This window comes from Alosa sapidissima, chromosome 3, assembly GCF_018492685.1.
Source record: "Alosa sapidissima isolate fAloSap1 chromosome 3, fAloSap1.pri, whole genome shotgun sequence".
In the NCBI taxonomy this organism is placed as follows: Eukaryota; Metazoa; Chordata; class Actinopteri; order Clupeiformes; family Clupeidae; genus Alosa; species Alosa sapidissima.
In genome coordinates, this window is record NC_055959.1 from 14536701 (window position 1) to 14563283 (window position 26583).

The window sequence follows — 26583 nt, forward strand, 5'->3', positions numbered from 1 at the left end:
GCCGCAAAACCTGAAGCAGCTAGATTGTTTATTTTATTGTCTATGGAGTTAGTTGAAGATGGAGAGGAACTTGAGGAGCTTGTAGGCGAAAATCTTCAGTTTTAAAAAGTTGCCTGATCAGTGATCACCACCACCACACGAATCACGCATTGTGTGTAGGGCACCGAGAGACAGAGGAAGGACCAACATTTAGCCAATAACTATCATAGTAGCTGTACTGCAAACTGTTTTTCACTGTTTTTAGAGAAAGTATACAATGTCAACATGCACCAACAGCATGTTATATAAAGATGATACTTTTTCGGGTCCTCATAAAGATTCAACTTGAGTAGGCCCTATGCTTTTCCATTTAATTGAGAATGTGTCCGAGCACGCAGGAGAGGGAGAGAAAACAAGTGGCAGGTTCCAGCTGGCTTGTCATTGTTGATGATAATTGATATCTCCTTTTTATTAAGTTAAGATTAAACTAAATGTGGCGGTGGTTGGGACAGACTTATGGGGGCAAGAAGAGGAATGAAGCAGGGGGATATCGACAGAGAAACAGATAGATAGATAGATAGATACGTAGATAGATAGATAGATATCCCAAACATGAAATGAAGTGTTTGCACTTTCTGTGTATATTTTGTGGTATGTATTCATGCCAACAATGTTAATAAAATGATCAAATGCATGCAGTGACACTCATCTCATAAACTCATAATTCTCCAATTTGCACCGGAAAAAAAATTGGCTAGTAGAAATTCTGATTGGCTAATAACTTTAGAAAGTTACCAGCCACATTGGCTGGTGATCAAAAAAGTTAATTTAGAATCGGGCTCTCTTTTTAACGTTGAGGTCTATGGCAGAATCCAAGAATTTCCCAGAATTTGTCAAAGCCTTATTTTTCTGAGCAATGGATGCACATTTCGGACACGGTATCATGATCTCCAAACCCTCCTCCCTATTTCAGTAGAATGTCGTGATAGTATGACCCTCCAGTCGGGAGAAAATTAACATTAATGAAGGTGTACACCAAGTTTATTTTGTACTCCGGCTTGTCTGGCGTGGAACCGAGGCGTTCAAACGTAAGTCATACGTCAGTGACACGCCCCTGTACAGGCGGGAACTCATACAGTATATGCGGGAACTGAACCAGAGCCCGTCTCTGACTGAACTCCACTTTGCCCTCATAAACATGAACTAGGACGACCCATCTTGCTACGCATTCATTATCTTTGTCCTTAGTTTTTTTTTCCGACTGGGTTTCCTGGTTGTCGTGACGTTGCAAAAACGAAACATTTTGATTTTTTGTTATACGAATCTGCTGCCATCCTCTGGAGAGTCATTAGTTGTCTGTACTTGATTTGCAATGGTGGCTTTGGCATAAGATGCAGAGATGTGATATATTATGCCCCCTCCCCCCCACATAAAATAAATGATAAAAATAATAAAATAAAATAAATATATACCAGAACATTGTGTGAATATTATTGTGATGTTTATTAGTGACTGATTTCATCATCACATCTGGATAACATATGAGTGTTTTATGAAGTATTACAGTTAGAGCCCAGTTAGACAGACAGACAGACAGACAGACACACACACACACCACCACCACCATCACCATCATCATCATCATCATCATCAGTAATCATACCTGTTGAGACAGACTAATGATCACATATTTTATCTAAAGAGGGCCATTCAATTCCAGCGGACTCCTCTAGCTTAAGGAATAGACCTGTTTGGGTACACATGAATGATGCATTACAGCCTTCAAGACCTCGCCATGACCCCAGAGATGCTCACTCAAGGGGCTGCATATGTCAATTACCTTATCCATTACATTCATGAAATTCAAGTTTATCCAATTTACAAACTTGGTAGTACCATTCCAGATGTGACTAGCAACTGGCCACAGTACAAGACTAAAATACAGTATGATGCTGTTTTTTAGCACACATTTTTAGCACAAACTGATTTAGACTGGCGGTTTTGCACAAATCAACTCTCACGTTAGAATAGCTATAGGCTACTGCCTGTCAAAGTAAAGTGGGAAAAGTGCAAAGCTGGACTAGCCTTAAGTGCTTCCTTTCATAGCAATAACATTCCAGTCTTACTAGACCTATAGCTTAATGTCATACTATTATATAAGACAATAAGACAATAAAGAAAAACCCCCAACATAAAATACATCATTCGTTTCAACATTTTAGATATACATTTTTCCAAATGTACCAATAAGTATTCTCATTTCAGCTGGATTCAGAGTAGTTTTGTTCAGACTTTACTTGGACAATCCGCCCACAGACTATCTACAGATGATCAGATTATCAACAAACTATCTGTTGACTACAATTTATTGTTAAGGTAAAGATTCGGAGTTGGATTTGGTTAAGGTGATGTTCCTCAATTATTCAACAATCGTTACATAGATTTGTTCATTCATTTTACATACTGAACTTGAATGTTAACAGATGATCTGTTAAGTCTCTGTGGGCAGACTATCCACGTAATGTGTTACCATACTGTTTCACTTGACCTTACAGAAGGCGACAGCTATTCATTCCAGCTTGACTGAAAGCTCACGTTTTTTCATTTAATTAATATTTTCTATTTTCCATCATTAGCCTTTACCATCATCTACTTACATACAGTGCAAATGGAATCATACAAATGATGCTCTAAAACCCAAATACCATTAATGCCAGCAATTGCTGAAATACCTTTAAAACATAGTGTTCTCCTAAAGATTTCTTTCCAAAAGCATCTATTGTGTAACATATGAAAAGAAACAATATTAAAATATACAAAACCCTCCTAAGATTTGGAATGATACTTAAAAATGTCAGTTTTGGTTCAGGTAAAAGAAAACAATTGCAGTTGATTTTGGGATATCTACATACAAATATATTCTCTGTTCCTGTTCCCATCCAACTCACCCAAAACATGAACACAAACCTCTGCATGCTTAGAAGCCTTGGTCTGAGCACAAACTGCACTCTTTTCAGAAAGCAAGCACTGAACACACACACAAGTTCAAAACAAACCTTCCTCTTAAGACTAGTTGCCTTGTAAAACTATTTGCTTTGGGTCCCTCAAATCACAAACAACTAACTGATTATTTTACATTATACGGGTGCAAATGACATATTCATGGTGATCGCATTGTACAAACATACGCTTTCAGTACAATATCAGTAAGAAGGGGACACCCACGTTATTGTCATAGGCAATGACACTACACCATACAAAAGAGTGGGAATGTATTCCTTGATAAGGATTATGTATCCGCACTGTGCTGATTGGAGTATGGTATGAGTGTGAGCTTTTTTTTTTTAATGAAGAAATGAAGAATACTCCGTCATAGCATGAAGTACTTTGTTATTTGTAAAATGCCAGAAATTTGATATATAGCCAGAGAGCAGGAGACCATATTTCCAGTCTACATCCCCTGTGTATCTAATAGACAAATCAATAAGTGCAGCATATTATTCCTATACCGATGGTCATGCACGCATTTGCTAAAAAACTAAAATATTTTCACACCCTGTCATGGTCTCCTTGAAAGACACCTATGTGTCTTTCAAGTGCAGGAGATAATTCTGCACAGTGCAAATTGATCCAGTATTTTATCTTCCAGTAAATTAAGTGGACATAACTTAAAGAAGTGGTAGAGGACATTTTGGAATGCTAGTGTTTGACTAGAACACAGCTGCTTTCATTGTGGCTACGCAGTTAGCCTACATTGTCTAGACATTTACAGTACAATCAACTCCAACTTTAATACTTCTATCAATCAAAACAAGAGCCTACTTGCCATCAAGAGTCCTAAGCCCTATTACCTAGTAAGTTTGCTATCCACGATTTTTGAAGCCGATTTACTTGCCTACAATGGGATTATAAATATTTCAGTGGATTCATTTTTAACCGTCTGAGTCTGTTACACTTTTAGTCATGCCAAGCCTATAAATTCATATTGTGAATAATCTTCAAAATTACAATACAGGATTACAACCTTAATGTTTTGCCTGTGGAATTGTTTTCTGAGTGTGGAAGAAGACCTTTTTTGGATATGAGTGTCTCTAAAAAGAGAGCCTCATCAACGGCCCTCTAGAAGTGGTTACCTGTTTTCAAATAATTTTGTGTCCCTACATTGGAATGTCTCATTAGTTCACAGTCAGACCATTACCTGTGGTGCTGAGACCAGGAAAAATCAAAAGTACTCGTTTGAGTATGAGCAACCAAAAGATATCGAGTTAGAGAACTTCCAAGTGGTGGAATGAAAGAGAGAAAGAATGGAGAGAAAGAATGGATAAATAGAGAAAGAGAAAGAGAGAGAGAGAGAGAGAGAAATGAGGGCGAGTTGTGACCCTTTTGCCGCCATCTCAGTATCGAGTGGAAAACCAGTCGCTGTCCGTCATCTGCACCAGCTCATTGACCACGTCCAGCAGGTTGCCGTTGTGTTTCTGCAGCAGCCGCTGGTTCAGCGGCCGGTCCCCAAAGCCCATCTCCACCAGCACGGCCATCATGGCGTCCTGCGTTGCGGCATCTTCAGGAGGCTGAAGCATTAGCAGAAACGCACCGGAAGAGTGTTAGTGAATACAGATATGTAGAGGTACACTGTGAGGTACAACATAATCTAGTCAAGCCATCTTGTTGCTTTGACTGGATTAGACTCATTGACAGTTAGACAGGACTGAGGACACATTGACATAACTTAAATCAAAGCATACAAATGACAATGCTGACATAACTTCAAAGCAGTCAACGCAACTAGATGATATATCACAATGACAGATTGACATACGTTATGTTATGTCGTTTTGGGTTACTCTGAGTGAATCCTTTTTTTTTACTGAAGCAAAAGAGATCCAGAACGTTTCAGATCATTTCATCCAAAATAGACTCATGTTAGGACAGCCCCATCTCAGTAAACAAAGCTTTTCTCACAAGGGAGCCTGCTTGGATGAGCTTCATCATGAACGCAGGCTCGTTGTAATGAGCAGACTATTCTCATAGTCCTGACCGGACCCATGTTAAATGACAGGAACTGTATGGTGTAACTGTATGGTGCAACAGTCGTGCATACCAGACCAAAAAACATCTATTTATAGTGAACATAATGACAGCAACCACCCTCGCATCATTTACACTAACCACTCTCTCTTCAGTCTCTTCACACGAACAAACATCTTTCGATTCTCTGAATCCTGGAAGAACAGGTTTGACTGGTCTGTCTTTACAGGAGAAAGGTTGTCATTTGACAGGAGTGAATACAAATCTATCAAACTGAATTGTACTAGATTCAATTCTACTAAATTCATTTTTATATACAAAAAAAAATTAAATAGTTTCATTGCGATTAACAGAGCCCAGGACAGGGGAGAAACTCCCTTGTAGCAGGAAGTCGTCTTTTTGGAGACTGGTCCGTTTGTAGAGCAGAGGAAAGAAGGGAGGAAGAGAGGGGACTCACTGGATCTGCGCCGTGCTGCCCGGTGAAGAGAGCCTTATAGGCGGACGCTGCCACAGAGAGAGCACCTTTCACCAGCCCCCCAGTAATTCCCTGGGAACTAAGAGGAGAGAGGAATAAAGGGAGAACAAATGAGGGGGAGAGAGACACTTCAAGACTTGGAGGAGACAAGGCAGGTACTAAATACTGCTGAGCTCTCCTGAATGACTGAATAATTGACTGAATAGAATGTGGACAGGCACCTGAAATTCTTGATCTACATAAAATTACCAATTCCAATGATTCCAGGTTCCAATGATACCAAATATAGTATATACTTCCACCATCAACCCTAATTTGCTTAGACTAGTGTTGTCATCATACCACAATTATTGTTTCGATACTGATACCAAGTCAAGAATTTTGATAATTAAAAAACCCAAAACATTGAATCAATAATATTGAATTTAGTCCGATGACACACACGAGGATAATAATGGATTATGTTACATGTTTCTACAGTATTTCACATATTTTGGAATTGATATAAAGTTTAGATATTTTGTTAATAACTTATTGTATTTTATTATCTGCATAATTACTTATAGCTAAAGATATTTAGTCATTTGAATACTTATATTGATTTTTAAACTATTAGATTTAGAGGTTGTATCAGCGATGGCGGGGTAACGTCACTTCTGTTGATGTTCAAACAAAACAGAGAGCTAGCTACTCCCCCCCCTCTCCCTCCTGTGCAATTGAAACTCTCCTAAACGCGCATCTTTACGGTTATTGGTTGGAACACTTTATTTTGCCTTTGAGTGGTTGGCAACACTTGTTGGTAGCAATTGTTTTTGTGTGCAGATCTCGAGCCTAGGCTGCCTACAGAGACACATTTTTTTGACGGCCTGCTTATGGGGCAGGCAGCTAGCGGATCGTTAGGAAAGATTAGATGAATGTGATCATTTATGTTTGGGCCTTTTTTGGGCCTGAAATCGCTGATACAACCTTTAATGTCATTACATTGGTGGTGTGTAGGTCTAATTGAGTGCTTTTCACTTTAAGAAGTACGTTACACAAACAGACTAGTTAGGGAGTCCATCATCATACTGGAGAGAAGACATAACACTGGAATGAATGTGAATGGCTGAGAATCATAATTCGAGAACTATTCCAAGACGTGCACTAGGCCCACCTGAGGTCCTGTGTTTCAGAGTCTCTGGTCTTGGGGGTTGATGGGCTGCCTGGCTGAGTTTGGACCACATCAGAAACTAGAACAACACGACAGAACAGAAGAGGGTAGCAATCATTAATGGTGTTTTATTTTTTTTGCTTTGAGAAAACAAAAGAGAGTGGTGTGTATGTGTGCGTGTGTGTGTGTGTGTGTGTATGTGTGTGTGTGTTTTTAATGTGTGCTCTTACCGTTTTCTTGGTCTGTTGGCTGGTGGAGTTCACTCCCATCCAGAACCTCCCTCTGATCCTGATTCTCTGAGCTAAACACAAATATGAAGAACATTCCCTTAAAACAGCACAACTTAATCAGGGTTCTAAATTAACACCCGCCAACCTGCCAAATGCGGGTAAAAATTGATTTTGGCGGGTGTTAATAAAAACTTACTAGCCAGTTTGGCCGGTGATGCATGAGGCATTACATGCATGATACATAAGGCTCTGTTCTCCGTCATATATCCCACTGGCAGTACTTCCTACATTTCCCAAGCCGTAATGCTACGTGATGACGTTTCATATGCCCATTGGCTGCACGCAGTGAGCATAGACTGAAAGAGGAGGGAGTTAGCCAGTAAAGTAAAGTAAAAAGTACATAACACATGTACATAACACAAATACATAACATGTTACGGAATATTAACGCAATTAACGCATTGTGTTAACCTGTTTCCTTTGTAGGGGGCTTATGTCATGTAACGGAGGCCGCAAAACCTGAAGCAGCTAGATTGTTTATTTTATTGTCTATGGAGTTAGTTGAAGATGGAGAGGAACTTGAGGAGCTTGTAGGCGAAAATCTTCAGTTTTAAAAAGTTGCCTGATCAGTGATCACCACCACCACACGAATCACGCATTGTGTGTAGGGCACCGAGAGACAGAGGAAGGACCAACATTTAGCCAATAACTATCATAGTAGCTGTACTGCAAACTGTTTTTCACTGTTTTTAGAGAAAGTATACAATGTCAACATGCACCAACAGCATGTTATATAAAGATGATACTTTTTCGGGTCCTCATAAAGATTCAACTTGAGTAGGCCCTATGCTTTTCCATTTAATTGAGAATGTGTCCGAGCACGCAGGAGAGGGAGAGAAAACAAGTGGCAGGTTCCAGCTGGCTTGTCATTGTTGATGATAATTGATATCTCCTTTTTATTAAGTTAAGATTAAACTAAATGTGGCGGTGGTTGGGACAGACTTATGGGGGCAAGAAGAGGAATGAAGCAGGGGGATATCGACAGAGAAACAGATAGATAGATAGATAGATACGTAGATAGATAGATAGATATCCCAAACATGAAATGAAGTGTTTGCACTTTCTGTGTATATTTTGTGGTATGTATTCATGCCAACAATGTTAATAAAATGATCAAATGCATGCAGTGACACTCATCTCATAAACTCATAATTCTCCAATTTGCACCGGAAAAAAAATTGGCTAGTAGAAATTCTGATTGGCTAATAACTTTAGAAAGTTACCAGCCACATTGGCTGGTGATCAAAAAAGTTAATTTAGAACCCTGAACTTAATCATCATCATCATCACATTTGTTTCAGAACTAATCAATTCAACTGTCAGCAGGGTTTACTAAATTGGGCTACCCTTGCCAATAGCATGGCAGTGCTAAATGTGTTTGTTATTGTTATAAATATAATATAACAGTATAATTGACTGTGTTGAATGGTTCCTGAGGACAGCAGTCTGCCCTTACCTGGTCGAGACTGAGGGCTGAGGTGCCGTCACGACTACTGGGGTGAGGGGGACCGCATCCAGTGTCTGTGAAGTGCACAGCATGTCGTTAGCATTGGCACCGACGCTGACGCTAACTCTGGTCCCAAGGCACGCGGCTGCAGCCTCCTCTGCCTCGCTGCGCTCCCCCTCGGGTGTGAGTCGTCCCACGTCCCCTTGACTCTCCAGGCTGTCTCCAGGCTGGGAGAGTGCCGAGCTGTACATGGACTCTCCTAGGGGACGGCTGGTGTCGAAGCAGTCCGGCAGAATGATGATGTAGTCCTCGGACGACGCTGAGGATGTCCGCGATCGTGACTCCTTGCCCTCCTCTGTATCTCGAAGCTCCTTTCCTCCCTCGACTTCTTCGTCATCTTTAGTCTTCCTCCTGGCGTCCTCCTTCTCCCTCTGTCCGTCATGGCCAGTGTCGGAGATGCTCTCGATGTCGGACTCCTGGCCTTCAGCTGATCCTGAGCAAAACATAAGAGTGAAGTAGATTTAAAACACAGAAATCAAATGGCAAACCTGCAAATCTGAATGCTCTTGATCAGCTGTTCTTGATCAGTTAGTGACAATGAATCTGATTGACCAACACATTCTAAACAAAAAAAGCTACTAGTAAGTGCTGTTTTATTATCAGCCAAGAGTAGCTACCTACTACAAATTAAAAATTAATGAACTTGATTTACACACAGTCAATAATTAAATGGACTGTAACAGAGTGTGTGTGTGTATACCTCTACATATGGAGGCGTAGGTGTCACCTTTACCCTTAATGTGCATAATGGACTGGGATATTGGCTGCTGTTGTACACCTTTCTGTCAAATTTGGATTATGCCATGATAATCAGAGTGTGTTATTCACCTGCTGTGCGCTGCTCTATTTGCACAGTGGGGGGCGCACGGGGCACAACCACCATGGCCTCTGGAGCTTTCTGCACTTTCCTCTCACCCAGGGAGGCCGAGCCCTGCACCGCCGGACGCACCACTAGGAGGAGCCACAGAGAGCCAATAATACCAGGGAAGTTACAGGTGAACACTTCAAGCACCTCAAATGCACTTCTACAGACATCCAGTGAGAGTGGGAAATTCATCTATGAATTGATGATAAACATCTTTCCCAAGCAAGTCAGACATACAGTATCACAAAACCACTCTCGATCTACTCTTCCAGATCGGATAAAAATGCTTCTGTAGTCTCCCTCATATTTTGTTTCATGAGAATAATAATAATAATAAAGAAACAATAAGTAATATTGGAGGTATTATTGATTATTTAGTTAACAAAAAGCAGCCTTTTCCACCAACAGAGAACCGGCTCCATTCTGGTTAACGCTTCAGATCCTGAATCATTTTTTTGACCAAAGAATTTAGAATTTTGACCAATATAAATTGGCTCAGAACCTGAAAAGTTGGTTATGAGCTGGCAACAAACAATTGTTGTTTTCCCTGTGAACCACAGTGGGCATGTCATTCATCTTTTCCCTTATGCATGCAACATCCTCTGTTGAAGACGCATCCTTGGTTCCATTCAAAACGTGGAAATGTGGGCTGGTTCATTAGACAGCACAGAGGTTCAAAGAACTCTGAACGGAACCGTTTCAAGAACCAGTTCTCTGTTGGTGGTGAAACGCCCAGGGAGGGGTTCCCCGTCCCCTCTGGTATGCATACGTTTGCTCGGGATGCTTGAACAGAGGCGGCTACGGTCTGGGGCTTCCTCCAGAGTGAGTGACCGTATGACCGTCTCACAGACGAACTGCGGTCCGCTGATGTCCTCCTCCTCGCCCTCCTCCTGGGCAGGAACCAGGTTCAGCTCGGGGGTCTGGGCCGTGTCTGCACACAGAGAGGCATGTGGTTGTGACGGGTTACTGAGCCGAAACACATCTCTGTGCTTCTGTTCACTGCACTTTATATTCATTCCCCATGAGGAACTCGAGCACTCTTGAGTGCTACTGGTCAAAGTTCAGAATCACATTCTTCCAATGTTAGTATTATAAGACGTTAATAATGTTGTGAGAGATGCAAACATAAAATGGTTCTTCTATGATGCAAATGCCATTACTTAGTTCATAAAAACACTTAATAGATGAGCTGATGCTGCTGAGGTACCCCAGACATGATGTAGTGTGTCTGCACTATGCCTCTTAGCACCTTCTGAAGTTATCCTCCCCTTACCCAGAATGCTTTTCACTCCTTGAGCCTCTGCCTCTTCCTGGATGAGTGCCAGGGACTGTTTCTCTTGCAGAAGTCCCTCGTGAGGCAGGGGCGACATACAGGGGGTCATATCTGCAAAAGGATGATTGGGTAGATGAAGACAGATACCCTGTGGTCAGCTTGCGGTCATATACTAGGTCAATGATAACGATGACACATATGAGGCCATTAGTAGTAACTCTGATGAATAGAAACCCAAGCTGTGGGACCTGCCAGGCTTTTCAGATGTGTCAGCAGCAGTACCTGCAGGGGTGTTGTTTGGCACACTCTCCAGTTCCTGGACTATGTTTATATCCAGAAGTTCAAAAGACAGAAGGTCCTGCATTAAACCAAGAGACAAAAAATACAAAATGAAGAAGCTTATACATTTAAACTTGGCATAAAAAAAACATGACAATGTGCGACAAACAACTGCATTATGTAATACGCCTGTATTTAGATATTACACATAAATGACCTAGGCAGCAAGGCACAGGCAAGGTCAGGTTCCTCTGTGTGTGTGTGTGTGTGTGTGTGTGTGTGTGTGTGTGTGTGTGTGTGTGTGTGTGTGTGTGTGCTACCTGAGCTGTGAGCAGGTCCACAGAGGGGATATAGAACTCCCGGTCAGAGTCCTGCTCCACGGACATGAGCACCCTGGGGACAGCGCTTTCTTTGTCTCCCTTGTCTGGAGAGTGGGCTGTTTTTCCCAGCTGTAAGGGACAGAGAGGTGGACAAGGCCTGACATTAGCAAACACATCATACGAAATGTGGTTTTTATTGGTCTCTTTTTGAGTGTGCGGGGTGACCACGTGTAACAGCTCTGCTGTTGCTACTATAACCTAAGTCTGCTCTCATCAATCAAAAGCTTGGTGCTTTCTCTTCACCACATCTGCCTTCTGTTTATCTCTACCTGTGTAATAATGTGGCTATAGATCAGGGATCCAAATATCTTTAAACATTACTGCATCACACACAAAACCGAAGTGTTAATCTAACTAATGGATTTGGATGGTCTGCTAGAGACCATTCAGCTATTCTGTGCAAAATCCATACCGACATAATTGAGTGAGAAACTCAATTGGAATCTGTCCTAACATTCGATCAAAAATGAATTTCCTGCCTCATAGCATACAAACATTTCAGAACATAATCTCACAACTTCACATCAACAGCTCAAACGTAACTGCATGAGCCATCATGCCTGTAACTCCATCCCTAACAGCTACTGGAAAAACAAAAGCACACTACACTGGTGAATTTCAAGGCATCGCTGGTTGCTGTGGAATCAAGGACCCAAAATAGCTGCCAATTTCCCCAAGCAGTTCCCATGGGAAAGGCGTCTCAGGTTCCTGGCAAGTCCTGTTTCTTTGGTGGCGTTCTGCTCACCTGTGGGGTGACGCAGGGGGACACGAGCAGGCCATCCACGGACACGGCGGCAGGGGCATGGGGGTCCACCACGATGCTGCACCAGACTCGTGGGCCGAACTGCTCGCCGGCGTGCGCCAGGCGCCAGTGGGACGTGTAGGAGCCCTCCAGGGAGGGGGCGCACAGGGCAACGCTCACCACGCCCACCTGGCCCGGCTGGAGCGACGGCACCGGCACCTCACGCCAACGGTCCCCCGAGCCCACCGCCAGGTTCCCCCACATGAACTTCAACTGGAGGAGAGAAAGGAAGAGAGAGAAAGGAAGACAAAGAAAAGAGAGAGAGAGAGAGAGAGAGAGAGAGAGAGAGAGAGAGAGAGAGAGAGAGAGAGAGAGAGAGAGAGAGAGAGAGAGAGAGCGTGAAGGGAAGAAGGAGAGGCATGGTCATACACCAATTTACAAACAAGTTTGCAGCCATCTGAGAATGGATGAAGAACAGATTGTGTGTGTATGTGTGTGTGTGTGTGTGTGTGTGGGTGCATGTGTTGGCATTCTTCTTTGTTACCTTTGTATCAGAGTTCCAGCACACTCTGCCAGTATTCTTCATTTTCCAGTACTTGATGAACTTGGTGCCGGGGCGCAGACGGGTTCCATCTGGCAAATTCTCATCCAAGAACAGAGCCGTCATGGCCGGCACTGCCAGGGGACACGGACGCTTTGGCCGCCTGCATCCCCAGACAAAACACAGAAACAGGCTTTAACATATCAGCCGCCATCTCCCATTGAGCATCTGTAGAATCATGGAACAGTTCTACTATGATTATGAAATGATATATCAAGTTGGTCATAGTTGTCAAACTCACCCACTACTGACAGTGAGGAGTACAAGCTATAGGCTACATGCCTTCCAAACAAATAAATGGAATAGAAACAAACTTTAATAATTCTAGTTCTGCGCACTTTATTATTGTAATGAAAGGGGTTATTACCCTGTACTTTCACATGTATTCATTTTACCAGTGTGAACACTGTGCATATATTGACTAAATTGCAGGTCTTAATTTAATAAGGATTTATATAGTGTATGTAATGATTATTGATCTCAGTGTCAATGTCTCACTGTGGACTGGACAGATATGGTAAACAAGTTATATAATGTGGTTTCATGCAAACAGACAATCTGATTTCAGTCTGATTATACCCTTCACTCCAATTACAAAGAAATCTGGAAAGATAACCTGGAGTATTCCATTTCAATGTGATTAGATCTGTCATGATTTCGTGAAATGTATGATGCCTGATTGAAGGTGTGTCATTATGGCAATCATATTTTTACTAGTTCGCTTGGCATGTAAACTAAAATATTCCGTATTCTGTTGTAAAAACCCAATTGATCAGATTGTTCTGCACATGTAACCACAGTGACTGATGGTCCATTTCTCACTCGGGGCTGTTGACTTGGGTGGCTCTGGGTTGAAGCAGGACCGGGGAGGAGCTTCCGTCGCCGACGGCGCTCCACTGCAAGCCCCGCCTCTCCATCCTCAGCTGCTTGCGGATCTCCTTGACCTCAGCCTTGAGCTGCCGCTTCTCTGCCTTCAGCCGCTGCTTCTCCGCCTTGCGGAAGCTCCGATCCCCGCGCCGGTAAAACCTACACAGGACGGGAGCGCAGAGTTGACATGCTGTGGATGGAGTGGCGGGGTTGGGCTGTTCAAAGAATCTTAGTCACTATGAGACGAATTTTCCCATGTGCGTAAGTAAAAAAAAAAAAGTGCAAAACTAAGCGCTTTTCAGCCTGCGCGAAATCTCCCCTCCACTTAAATCTGTCATTTACGCGCAGTTACAGGAGTTACGCGTTTAGGGAGAAGCAAACCCAAAATCGGGCGTTTTTTATGTATACAACTCTTGCGCGCATTCTGCCACTGATTTTTTTTTCTGCCACCTTTTCAGCTATGTGCTCCCGAGGGCTGTATTAAGGTTACTAAGCGCCACAACAAGGTGAAACAGTATATTGCTCGATGCCGGCAGTAGGCCTAGTTCTAAATACATGTAGGTTACACAGAACGTTACAAATTAACATTACAGTATCAAATTTGGTGCTTATACCAAGGTGGTCAGTACCTGCTGTGGTCCGGAGCGGGGGAGCCGTGTTCTGGGATGGAGAGGGGCGTTCTGGCCCTGACGAGGCTGTGGCTGGGGTCGTGAGAGAAACTGCAGGGCTCACACAAGGTGCAGGACGTACACACACTGGGGACAGACAAAGCACAGGGCTCCAATGTCCAGAACACACAAACCCAGGGTCATGTCCACAAACAAAACAAGACCCCCTTTCTGATAGACTGAGTCACCACTGCAGACAAAGTGTGAGTTTCTTTTTCCTGACTATAGAAAAGTTGGTTTCATGCCATGCCATGTTTAACTGCCAATTAACCAGGCAAATAACATGAAAGGAGACACAAATGTAGCTATATGAAGTAGTCGGGTCTTTGTTGTAAAGACGTCTCTGTTGTACCCTGACAGATATGTGATATTGTGATATCATGTAACTACACCATTTATTTTCTCTGCCTCCTTTTCACTTTTTAATTACTTCAATGATTTCCTGTCATCCTCCAACAATAGGTCTTCCTCTATTCTTTGTCTTCTCATGCCTTGGCAATGGTCTTTATAATTACTACTGTCAGCGTTCAGAGAGTTACTTAAATACACTCACAAACACTATTTAATTTAAGATGTCATTCTCTACACAGTGCCCACCTTCACCTAAATAAACAAAACTTTTAATTCAAAGATCATTCCAATACATCTGGTGTGTTGATCTTTTTACAGAAGTATTATGATTTTACCAGCTGCAGATGATGACTTATTTGTACAGAGCAATGCAAATATTTGGTTTAGAACAGGAAAGTGGGGTCAATATTTGTGGGGTCAATATTTATTATGTTCAGCACACCAGTCTGGCCTCACCTGCACTGGTAGCCTCCCCCGGCAGTCTGGCCCCGACAGCTGCTGCAGGCCGGAGCAGAGCTGGGAGCCCCTGGCAGCGTGGACGAGCTGACCTCGGGGACCTGAGCCTCCGCCCCCACTGGCTTATGGATGCAGCACTGGCCAGAGAATTCCCGACAGATCTTCTCCACCGCCTCCCGCACCACCTGGTCTTTGAACTGCGGCCGGACGCAAGGTGGAGATGAATGTGAATTAGTGATGGAACATGTGCTTTTTTTCTATCAGTGTCGATTGTATGCATGGTTATTCACCTCGCATACAATCGAATTCACCACACATATATACTGTATATATACTATATATGACACAAGTGCAGATGGCTGAGGGATCTCATAGGTTAAATTCTTAATGTATGGAAAACAATAAAATTGAACAACTTGCTTGATATATCCAAGTTTATTATGAGTTAATAAGCCAAAGCTCAAATATATGGGCAAACAAATTCTGTCTGACATGTCTGACTCAAGACTCTCTGACTCTCTCTGGGATTCCTTACCTTCTCCATGTAAGATGTGAACCACGCTGGTGGAGTCTTATCCTCCTCTTTGGTCCCCTTCAGCTCCTTCATGATGACCTGGAAAACATCATACAGTGAATAACAAAAAAAAAAATCAGCCAAGATTAACGATTCACTACTTTATGATTCATTATGAAAATGCATCAATTCCTTCCATTCAATGATCATGCTTTACAGGATATTGGTAATAATTACAGGATAATGTTACATGACACATTTGGAAAACTTCATGTCAACCATGTTGAAGTTACTTAAGCAATAAGCCCCGAGAGGCCGTAGGTTACACTGATTCTAAAACGCGCTAACAGAGTGCCTAAAACCCCCCTTAGCTTATCAGTGTAACCTACGGACTCGAGTGGCTAATTGCTTTTCTAAAACTGTTATAAATACCTGGCCAAGCAAGTAAAGGCACAGCAACTAGAAATATAAGTTATTCCTAGATAATCATTCTTCCGCCAAGAAATATATTTCCACTATCTGAATGGTTGCCAAGCAACGTCGAGAGACGCAGCTACTTTAACTTTTGTATCAATTTATGGTAGCGCAGTAATACAGAACGAAATGTGGTCAAGGTGTATGTTTATGCTGCATTTTACAACGGCATCGAACGTGATTCAGCCAATCAAAATCAAGGACCGGAACTATCAGTTTTAGAATGATGTACAGTATAACCAGCCATTGCAATATTTTCATCCAATTTCAGAATCTCAAGAACAGCTTTAGATGTCAAAAATTTACAAAATCCAGGTCTTAGAAAAGAGAGTGTCTGCACACCGGAGTAGCTTCCAACTTTTTCATTAAAAATAAAATAAAAACTTTGTCCTGCACCTGACCTAAAGAGAGGTGGGATGTGCACGCAACCACTCTACCAGAGTTCATAATCCGAGCCTTACCATGCCTTGCTCGGGCATGGCAGCCTGGACTTTGCGGCTGACCACCTGAGTGAGAGCTGGGCAGTGCTGCTGGGGAGGGCGGAAGCCCTTCTTGGGTTCGGTGGCGCTGCTGGGCTTGGAGGAGCCGGGAGCTGGGCCCCTTGCACCCGGACCCCTGGTCTCATACACGTTCATCTGCAGCCGGTTGCCTTGCCGAGCAGCACTCTGAAGAAGAGAAATAGTGGCAGTCAACAAGTGTAACTTATTGGGAGGGTTGTTATCTCAGCTACAACTTTGACATGTATGTCTGCCAGGAAAGTAATATATACAGTGAGTGCAGTACATGTTGTTAAGTATAGAATATGTAGTCACCTTCAGAGCTTCCTCATATTCCACTGAAAAGAGACAGTAATAATGTTTTAATCATTTATAAGTAATTTACTGCATTATATACAGTATGCTTATTATCATTAATAGGATATAAAGTTTAAAGTATGATAAAGTATATGTAAAAACAAAAAATACATGGGAACTCACATTGACTGTTTATGGAGACCTGGGAAGCAAACATAGGGTTATAATATATTGTTGTAGTGTAATCCTCACAGCTAAAGTAGTGATAGCATAGGCAGCAGTGATAAATCTGAATGCAAATCTCACCTCCTCATTGTCCTCATCATAGTATGTTACCTGAAGATTGCACAAGCCAAAGGACCTTTTCACCTGTTGGTCAGAACACTGTATTATTAATCTGCACAAATGTTACATAAACATACGTAAATACATACGTAAATATCAACAAATCTGCTCTGATCCAATCCATTCACACAATATGAATTAACATGGGTTCCTTCAAAGCTTTAAAAGAATAAAAGGTGACCCCTTCATCCCTAACAAAAAAACTTTGGGGGGTTAGGCCTATGTAAAACGACTAAACAGTCCCATTCACTCAACAGATTAAACAGTCCATTCCCATTCAATTTCAACATTTCTTCCCTATTTTCTCATATCTAGCCTAAATGTGAAATATAATGAAAACCTGAAAAATTTGTTGTTTTATACTGTATCCCTGTTATTGTTAATTTTCTATTTCTTCATGTATCTGCAAAGCAGATTGAGGTTTGAAAGTAAGCAACCATTTTTGTAGCAAAGAATACAGTAAATCAATGGACGTGGCCTCAATAAGAATGAACTCAGTGACTCACAGAGTGACGCAGTGTCTGAACATGCCAGGGAATTAGGAAGTATAAGATGATGCAGAGTATTACTGACTTCAACACAGGTCGATTTCTCCTTTGAGTGAAATTAAGACGATATTCTAATTAAAATGATGACGATGACTATGACTGATAATAGTAGCCTACCATTTACAGAGACTCTTGACCTTACATATATGAAGATAAGGCCCTTAAAGAGTCTTGTTACAGCATCAGGTAGCCTAGGGAGGGGGATGCATCAGCAGCTAAAGTGTACCTGTTTAATTGTCATGGCCCAGCCATGAAACGTTGGTGTCTGTAGCTGGTTGGCTGAATGGAAATGCGTACCCAGTACGACCCATGCACTTATTATTCAGTTTGCTGAATGCAACTGATCCAAGTGGATGGGATGGCTGCCAAATACTGAATGGCAGTACGGCAGGTCTTCCGTACTGAAGTAAAATTATCCATATTGGGTTGAACAACTGTGTGTAGGTTGGGTTGGGGGTTGTCACTCTAATATCCACCTGCATTTTAAGTAGCATAGGCCTACAGCTGATACAGCACGAATCGGAAGAGCGGACATATTCGACAATAGGCTAGAACACGAGACAACCCGATTAAATATCCGTGGCCTTCGCTTCTATGTCGCGTTCATTAGTAAGCTAACACGTATGACCTCATTTTAAGAATCGAAACAGACAAATGACAGGGGAAACTTGACGAGCTTGCATGTGTGACTCTCTGCTGACTGCTGGGGTAGGCTAAGTAGGCTAAAATAGATGTCACAAAGCAATCTAGACGTGGACATTGAGATGACAGTAATAAAAACAGGACACAGGACGTGTTTCTCTTTCATATTCGACAATAACTGAAAATAGTCATGCCCTCGAATTAGCCTGCATATAGGCCGCGCCAATGCCAAGGTGAAAGAGAGGTTTGGAGACACCACCATCTATTTCGGCTTACCATGGCCTCCATTGACTCCCAGCTCTTCGTTTCCGAGCCGGACAGAAGGAAATTCTTCGCATTTCCTCTGAAATTCACCTTCAGGTTGATGTAGAAGTCCATGGCTTCAGGTTACTAGACGTCACAGCATAGCATTGGTAAATAAAACGATGCCCCTAATACGTTATTTTGGAATATGGTGTCGTTTTGGTCCTTGAGACAGATTACTCAGGAATCGTCTTCTGTGTTTACAACGACCGTATAAACACACCCACAACGTCATGTGACAGGAAAATAGACTGACGTAATAGGCTACGCTATGTGATTTACAATCGCTCTCACAGACAGAACTGTCCCGCAACCGTCAAACAACTAAGAAAATAGTCCACCAATTAAGAGGACATTTAAGAGTGTCATAACTTGCATATGAAAATTGCACGAAAAGTGACGGCAGGCTCAAAGCAAAGCAGAAAATCCACCTGAGATGCTCAATCTGGCTTCAATAGCCTCTTTCATATCACAACTTGCAAATGAAGATTGCTGTGGCTTTCATGTGGTCCAGTGACGGGTTATACACAGATTTGCATTGTGTTTATTTTTTACTGTCAAGGGTTGTCATGATTAAAAAAACGCAAAATTGTTGCCTGGGCTACTGTATGCGATACAGTCAATGCATGCGACATTCAACGCCAAATCAGTAAATAAACAAATTATGCGAAAATCGGAGGAAACAAATGCATGCAAGAAATTGACCCTGAAATTGAGACATTAGTGTCTTTTATAATAATTTTACATAGTTGAAATTACATAAAGCTCTATATCTAGGCCTACTTAAACTGTTGATAATCCACGTGCTACATATGTCGCAGATTATTGACGTCATCTCTTTTGCCAAAAGTCTTCGGATCACCAGAGAAAACCACGCATTCAGCCTGCTGTTGAGAGGTTTAAGTACTCTGACGGAGCCTTCTGCATTAAAATAATGTCTTCACTTCTCAAAGTTGACAAGGAAGTCAAAGTCAAGGTAGGACATTTTAGTTTTTAAATAGCTGAGAAAAGCGCAGACTTGTTTGGTCTTCACCGTTGGCTATCACTCTCAAGACCGCACGATACTGCTAACTGGGTAGTTCGCTAGCAAGCTAGCATAAATATACCATGCTGTCGATGGGGTTTCTAATATTGAGTCGTCTTTGCGATCAGCAGGATGTGTTAAATATACATATCTGTTCTTTGCTTGTAGGAAATGAATGGCTTTATACATATCATGGTGACATGGTGTCCAACGTATGGTTGAACTACTGATCCTATCTCACCCTTGAACAAACGTTGTGAAACTTAGCTAACAAATGTTAGCATTTCGTCTAATGTTGCACTGCTCGCTTGACTGTAAGTTATTTGTAATATTCATGGGGATCACACCTCACGTTTGAAGACCTGCATTGATCTGTGTCACTTATACACTTACACTTATACTATACACTTACCACAGATAGTCAGACAATTTAGTATCAGGTTGTGTGGCCTATCTGTTATGATGACTAGCTACAGATAGAACAGGTATTATTGGCGGTCATGTTTTGAGTAGCTATGTGAGTTGCTTTCATTTGTAATATATGTAAATATTTCGGTCATTGCTGGACGGTGTAAATAAAATGGGCTGTATTAAAACTGCGTCTATGCTGTTCACAGGTGGATGCGTTCAGGGAACAGATTACAGCAGAGGTGAGTTGCAATGTGGTGACTAGTAAAGTTTTTTTACATTGCTAGGTTCAGTTGGAGCTCTTGTTCAACATTGTTTTCAAATGAAAGACCTAATCAATTTAATTTAAGGAAACGATATCCTACCTTAGAGCGTAATTGGAGAGAATATGTCTGGTTCCAATTCTTAGGCAGAGGACCTTGTCGCAAGCTTTTTCCCCAAGAAGCTGCTGGAACTAGATGCCTTTTTGAAGGTACAGTACATTCTATTAGGTGAAGGGTCCATACATTGTTATTTTTCAGATGTTACCTGTTTGCCTGAACTTTTTTTTGTTGCAGGAACCTATATTAAATGTACAGGACTTGAAGGAGATTCAATCTGAGCTCAACGTGATTGTGCCTGACCCTGTTGTTTTCACCAACAGTCATGACTGCATGGATGTGGTTAGTATTGAGTCTACAGTCCTCACTCACAGGGCAATGTTAGACTGTCAAAATGTAATACTGTTGATTGTCTCCATCCCTGCACCACTGAAAAATCTTCAGGTTATTTGGAGTTTTGCAGGCCTTAGAAATTTAGGAATATAAGCACAATATCATCCTATTGCTTAACTAGCTATTGTGCAGGGAAATGTGCTATAACATAAAATATTCTTGGTGGGATGGAATAGTTAAATGTTTGAATTTTGCATTTTATTTTCAGAACTCAAGAACTTTGTAACATGACATTATTTTTTTCCCTCTAGCAAAATGCCAAAAAGAGAAAACTGGAAGATGGAATTGGAGATGACAACATCCATGGTAAATACTTGAATTGAAAATGCCTTAGATTTATGTAACTTTACACCCAACACAGAGTACAACTGATGCCATCCTCCTCCTGCCCCACCTACCTGTAAGCGTGTTGTCATTTACTGTTATATGTGCATTTAATGATGCAAATTGTTCATAGAGATATCTGTGAGTGGCCTTAATAATAATTGTGGAGTGGATAGAGTGTGAGATGCATTTTGATTCTGGTTGTGTAATGTCCTGACAGAGCAGACACGGGCAGTGATAATCTTGTTTTGGCTTTACTTTGGCAGGCTCCAAAGGCCTTGCAGTGCCAGGAGGCATGCTGAAGTGTAACGCTCGGCTGGTCGACCTGATAGAGCGAGTAAAGCCAGAGATTCGCACTCTTATTGAGAAATGCAACACCGTACGTCTCTATGCTTGATCATTTGAACAGACCCCCACCCCCCCCAACAATCTTTGCAACTTTCGAATGAATTAAAGTTCCTGTCTGTTCATTGTATGCTCCCTCTATTCCATTTGTAGGTCAAAATGTGGGTTCAGTTGCTTATTCCCAGAATAGAAGATGGCAACAACTTTGGTGTTTCTATTCAGGTAATTTTGTCATAATTTTGGTTGTGTAATTGGTCAGGTAATTTTGATGTGTCGTATAGTTGTCATGATAAGAAATTAAATATTGTACCTACAATATATTTTGTAAAAGTGTGTGTGCTGATGTTTTATGTGAAACATATTTCAATCAGTGACCACTAGAGGTTGCTGTGGCACCACAGTAAAGCTGTTTATGGATGTAAGAACACAACTACAGTACAAAGGGAGAAGTTCAATTGAATTCAGTTAATGTATTCAATTACAATTTTCAATTGAAGTAAATTACTATCTTTCTAATTAGAGTACTTGCCTTTCAAAACATCCATTGTCATCATTGTATGGTGAGTAAAAACAAGTTATAACCTATGCCATGTTCACATCCTTGTGATGCAGGAGGAGACGGTAGCTGAATTAAGAACCGTAGAGGGAGAAGCTGCCTCCTATCTGGATCAGATCTCCAGGTACAACAGAAATGGTCCTAATCCAGCAGTTGTTGTTTAGCATTCTCTTTTGACATATTTGAAAAGTAATAGCAACAGAGTCAGATCCATCTATTATACTAACATTTCACACTTTATTTCTGCTCTTCTATTGTTATGAACAGATATTATATAACCAGAGCAAAACTAGCCTCAAAAATTGCCAAATATCCACACGTGGTAAGTTAAATGTATCAATATTATTGTATATGTTGTCTTATTATTATATTCCTCACGTCTTTCCTCTGGTTAGTAATAAGACTGTCTCTGAATGAATGTTTTGATATGATGACTCCTGGTGGCAGACATTTAGCAAAACTGCTCTAGTCCTTCAGGGTCCTTATTGATGGAGAACTTATTAAAGGGTGTTCTCGAGTTACAGATTGTGTGTTATCTTGGGAAACAGATGTTTTTGTGCAATGTTATTAGTGCCTGTTCTGGTGTAATAATTGGTACAAAATCAGTACCAAAATGTCTTCAGATCTTACCAACTGAGTAACGATTGACTGCTGGTAAAGCAGATTCTTTTGAATTTAATCAATCAGTCAAATCAAAAATAAGTTAAAAAGTGCATAAACTACAGATTCAGTGATGCTAGTTAACATGATCATGTACAGAGGTTTGAGCATGCCAAGCTACCATTTTTCATATTTTAAATGAATTAAGCATTGAGTGTACAAGCAACAGTCTTCTCATATGTATGCAACTTGGGTTTTGGTTAATCTTCTCTTGATCTTGCGCTCAGTAGTTTCCTTCATGATTTTTCAAACCTTCATACGTATAGGAGGACTATCGACGCACTGTGTCTGAAATTGATGAGAAGGAGTACATCAGCCTCAAGATAATTGTGTCAGAACTGCGAAATCAATATGTAAGTAATTATCTTTTCTCTTTTGACACAGATTCAATGCTGTCTGAATTCTATTTTGCAACAGATGTTCAAGTCATAGTTTACTAGACTTCAGAAACTAATTTGGAAAATATTATATGCAGGAGGAGTGGATGACAATATGTGAGCACAGTGCATGCCAGAAAGTATTAGGGCTCGTTCTGACCAATAAGGAGGCTACATTAATTAAATTATTTCACATGGCTTCATGACTTATCCGCAGGCATTTCAACGCATGGCCAAATTGCATATTACTATAAAGAACAAGAGGACAGTTTGGGCTACAAACATCAAACTGTCAATGCATAGACACAAGACCAATCTTCCTTTTTCTAGCCGATCAAAACCTGCAGTGTTGCTAGTTCATCCGTTCAGTACATTCATTTCTTTTTGTGTGTCTTTCTAATTTATACCAACACTAGACGTGGAGCGTGCACAAGAAGTCCTGATATTTCTTTGCCATCATCACAAAATGGCCTGTAGGGATTCCATCTGTAATAAATTCCATAGAAAATGGAGCTGACCTCCTCTGCTGAATGAATTTTGTGAACATTACATGATCGATGTTAGATTTGTCTTCTCATTTTAAGGTGCAGGTGTGTTTCCAGGAAACCAATTCTGATTATTAAACTGAATGTTTCACTTATGTTTGGCTCAAAATTGTATGCAGACATGAATGAATTGAGATATGGATGAACAAAATAAGTCAGGTCAGAAGGATGTGATGGCATTTAAAACAGGTCTGAATGTTTTAATGAAATAATATTTTGGAACAGCATAAATAATACTACATTTTATTCCTTGTAAAACTATCCAGCCCTACAGTGATATTAGCATTTGTTTAAATGCCACTGTATTCTCGTTTGACTCAGTTTAAAGATATTACACGGCAATGCTATTGGTTGGCTTCAACCAAACTTTTCACAAATTAAATTTAACCTGGTTCTGCCCACTTAGTGCTGTTCTTCACACCTTACTGCTTGGTTTATCACATGTGCAACACTGCATATGCACTCCTGTTTTCGCTGTTAGATTCCGTTTCTAAACTTGGGCCCAGTGTCCACTAGGCTTCAGAAAGATATGCTTTTGTTGTCTTAATCAGACATGTATGCTTCTGCATAGCCTGAAAAGTTGTGGTTTCAATTCCCAGCTTCCAGAATTTTGACTAATTCCTCGTTGTTACAGGTGACGTTGCATGATATGATCTTGAAGAACATTGAGAAGATCAAGAGGCCGAGAAGCAGCAACAATGAAGCCCTCTACTGACCTTTGACCTATGTCCAAGCAGTCCTAGCCAGTTCTGCAGGTTCCTTGCTTAGGGGTCTCTGTGCTGTGGATGGTCACCTTCTTTGAGGTGGTGGACTCGTGATACTAAACTTGAGCCAGATACAGTTATGGCTCCAAGGCTGCTTAAAAACCAAACCTTTTGAAAATACATACACAAACACAAACATTTCTCTTACCCCATTTCCTCAAATGTAGATGTAACTCATGAACTGAAATGGAAAGTCAGCCTGTAACTGCTGGGTCTGTCGGATCAAGCTGGCTTGAACTGGACTTTATGTGGCACCACCTCTTGTGTAGGAGGATGCATAAAAATGATTTATTTTCTTCATTGAAAGTAACCATGTATGTTCAGTGTCATTGCTTAGTGAATCTGCCCAAGTTTTATTTAATATTTTTGTTACTTTTTTCCTTGTGTGTCTGTGTGTGTGTCTGTCTGTCTGTCTGTGTGTGTGTGTCTGTCTGTCTGTCTGTGTGTGTGTGTGTGTGTGTGTGTGTGTGTGTCTCTGTCTGTCTGTGTGTGTGTCTGTCTGTCTCTGTGTGTGCCTGTCTGTGTGTGTGTGTGCCTGTCTGTGTGTGTGTCTGTCTGTCTGTCTGTGTGTGTGTGTCTGTCTCTGTCTGTGTGTGAGTAACTGACCAGTACTCAAATTACTTGTCAACTCCTTGTAAAAAAAAGTTGTAGAATACTTGTAATTGACAAATTGGTGTGGGATGCTGCACATGCAGTGGTTATGTCAAAAATCAAGTAAACCAAAAAAAGCAGTATGTATTTCTGACCAGGCCCAATGTCATTTTCACACACAGAGCTGTTTGGTCTTGTTTTAAGATTTAAGAATTATTTTACATAATAAAATTATTTTATGATGATGTTTCGCCCTTTTTTTTTTTATATCTAAACTGGGCCATGTTGGAATTGTTCTAAACTTCATCACACACATTTACAAAGTTGGACCTGTAGACCGTTGGAGGGGGACAGTGAATGGACCTACACGTTTGTTGGTAGTGAGCAGGTGAAGAAAGATCAGGTGTTGCAATTTGCTAGAGGAGAATTTAATGATCCTGTAAAACAAGAATAAATATGTTAAACAATGTTAAAATATAACAATAAATATATCACACCACTGAAAGACGTGTCATTAGCCATCAAGACAAAAACATTGTCAATCATGAAATTAGACGTTTCGAAATCACGAAAAATTGTCCGGTTTACTCTGCTTTTAAACGCTTGTCAGGTCCTCTGATTTCCTATTAGCACAACTATTCAGCTAGATGGGCGAGTTGAATAGATTAGATTAGATTCAACTTTATTGTCATTGTGCCGAGTACAAATAGGCCTACAAAGCCAACGAAATGCGGTTTGCGTCTAACCAGAAGTGCAAAAAAGCAGAAAAGTGCAATATGATATAGGACAAGAACTATAGTGCAGTAGACATAGTATGCAGTTAGTTTACAGAAGGTGGCAGGGCTCTCAAGTTTTGAAGACAGGCAAGAGTGACATTCCCCGTCGACAATTACCCCCCGTCCGGGGGTTAAAAGGGTTGGCTGGTCAGACGGGTTGCGAGTATGGGGGTGTTTCATTAATAATACTACAACTTTTTGTTGCTGTTTAATAATATGCCTAAAGATGTTCCAGAGGTTGTTTCGTCCGCCGCTCACGGCCCTCGAACCCGCCACCTCAACACACCGGCATGGGAGTTGAGCGCTCTAACCACTGAGCTAAAAGCCCAAGCTTCCAACTCAGCGGTTAGAGCCGTTCTTAAGGTTAGGGGTGTGAGGATTTACACGCGCAACTAGCATCACCAGCTAGCATGCACCAGCCCCAGGTCGGTCAACAGTTGATCCAATATTAGTTGTGCAGAAATATAGCCCATCTTATACACACCAATTGAATTGAAATAGAAATTGTAAAGATTTGTATTTTTTGTAATTATTCCATATTTAGTGTAGGCTAGTTATATCAGAACCTGAAGTAGCCTACAATCCAAATGCAAGCATGAAACTTCAGAGTATTACCTTTCATTTGAGGCCAAGATTATGCTTATAAGGGGTTCATATGCAGTAGGCATTTGATTGCCAGTAGCCTACTGTATGCATTTTGGATAACCCAAAGTCCTATGGGGAGTTTTCATAGGGCATTTTACAAAATGCATGATCTTGGCAATAACTTGGCAAATAATGGTTGTCATTCTATATTGATCTACTTTTGCACACAGCATGACAAGACCTAATGCTAGGACTCAAGTCATATCAAGCCTATATGGTCAACAAGGTCTGCTAAGAGTAGAGAACATAATATTGGCCTCTATTATAGACTATTGTTTATACATAAATTGAATTGGGTGTGATCACGGCACAAAAATCATATAACTC

The 26583-nt window shown here is 41.2% G+C and overlaps 2 protein-coding genes across 2 annotated transcripts; one reads left to right on the forward strand and one right to left on the reverse strand.

Annotated features, from left to right (window-relative positions):
* Positions 1-1458: 1458 nt before the first annotated feature.
* On the reverse strand, positions 1459-19031 carry nbr1b (NBR1 autophagy cargo receptor b). The gene is made up of 21 exons (XM_042087867.1): positions 18502-19031; positions 16997-17059; positions 16874-16892; positions 16709-16731; positions 16358-16561; positions 15444-15521; positions 14909-15105; positions 14063-14188; positions 13389-13592; positions 12510-12669; positions 11969-12238; positions 11164-11292; positions 10847-10922; positions 10565-10675; positions 10061-10222; positions 9255-9377; positions 8376-8859; positions 6860-6930; positions 6633-6708; positions 5462-5558; positions 1459-4547 (listed from the first exon to the last, which is right to left on the reverse strand). Exons 1-21 carry the CDS (start codon positions 18601-18603, stop codon positions 4374-4376), a joined length of 2949 nt encoding a protein of 982 aa, XP_041943801.1. The 5' UTR covers positions 18604-19031; the 3' UTR covers positions 1459-4373.
* A 302-nt stretch (positions 19032-19333) lies between these two features.
* On the forward strand, positions 19334-25080 carry LOC121706271 (proteasome activator complex subunit 3-like). Its single transcript, XM_042087882.1, has 11 exons — positions 19334-19504; positions 20170-20202; positions 20370-20432; positions 20518-20622; positions 20925-20979; positions 21264-21376; positions 21496-21564; positions 21955-22022; positions 22166-22220; positions 22825-22911; positions 24115-25080. The coding sequence occupies exons 1-11, from the start codon at positions 19463-19465 to the stop codon at positions 24193-24195; spliced, it is 771 nt and encodes a 256-aa protein (XP_041943816.1). The 5' UTR covers positions 19334-19462; the 3' UTR covers positions 24196-25080.
* Positions 25081-26583: the final 1503 nt, after the last annotated feature.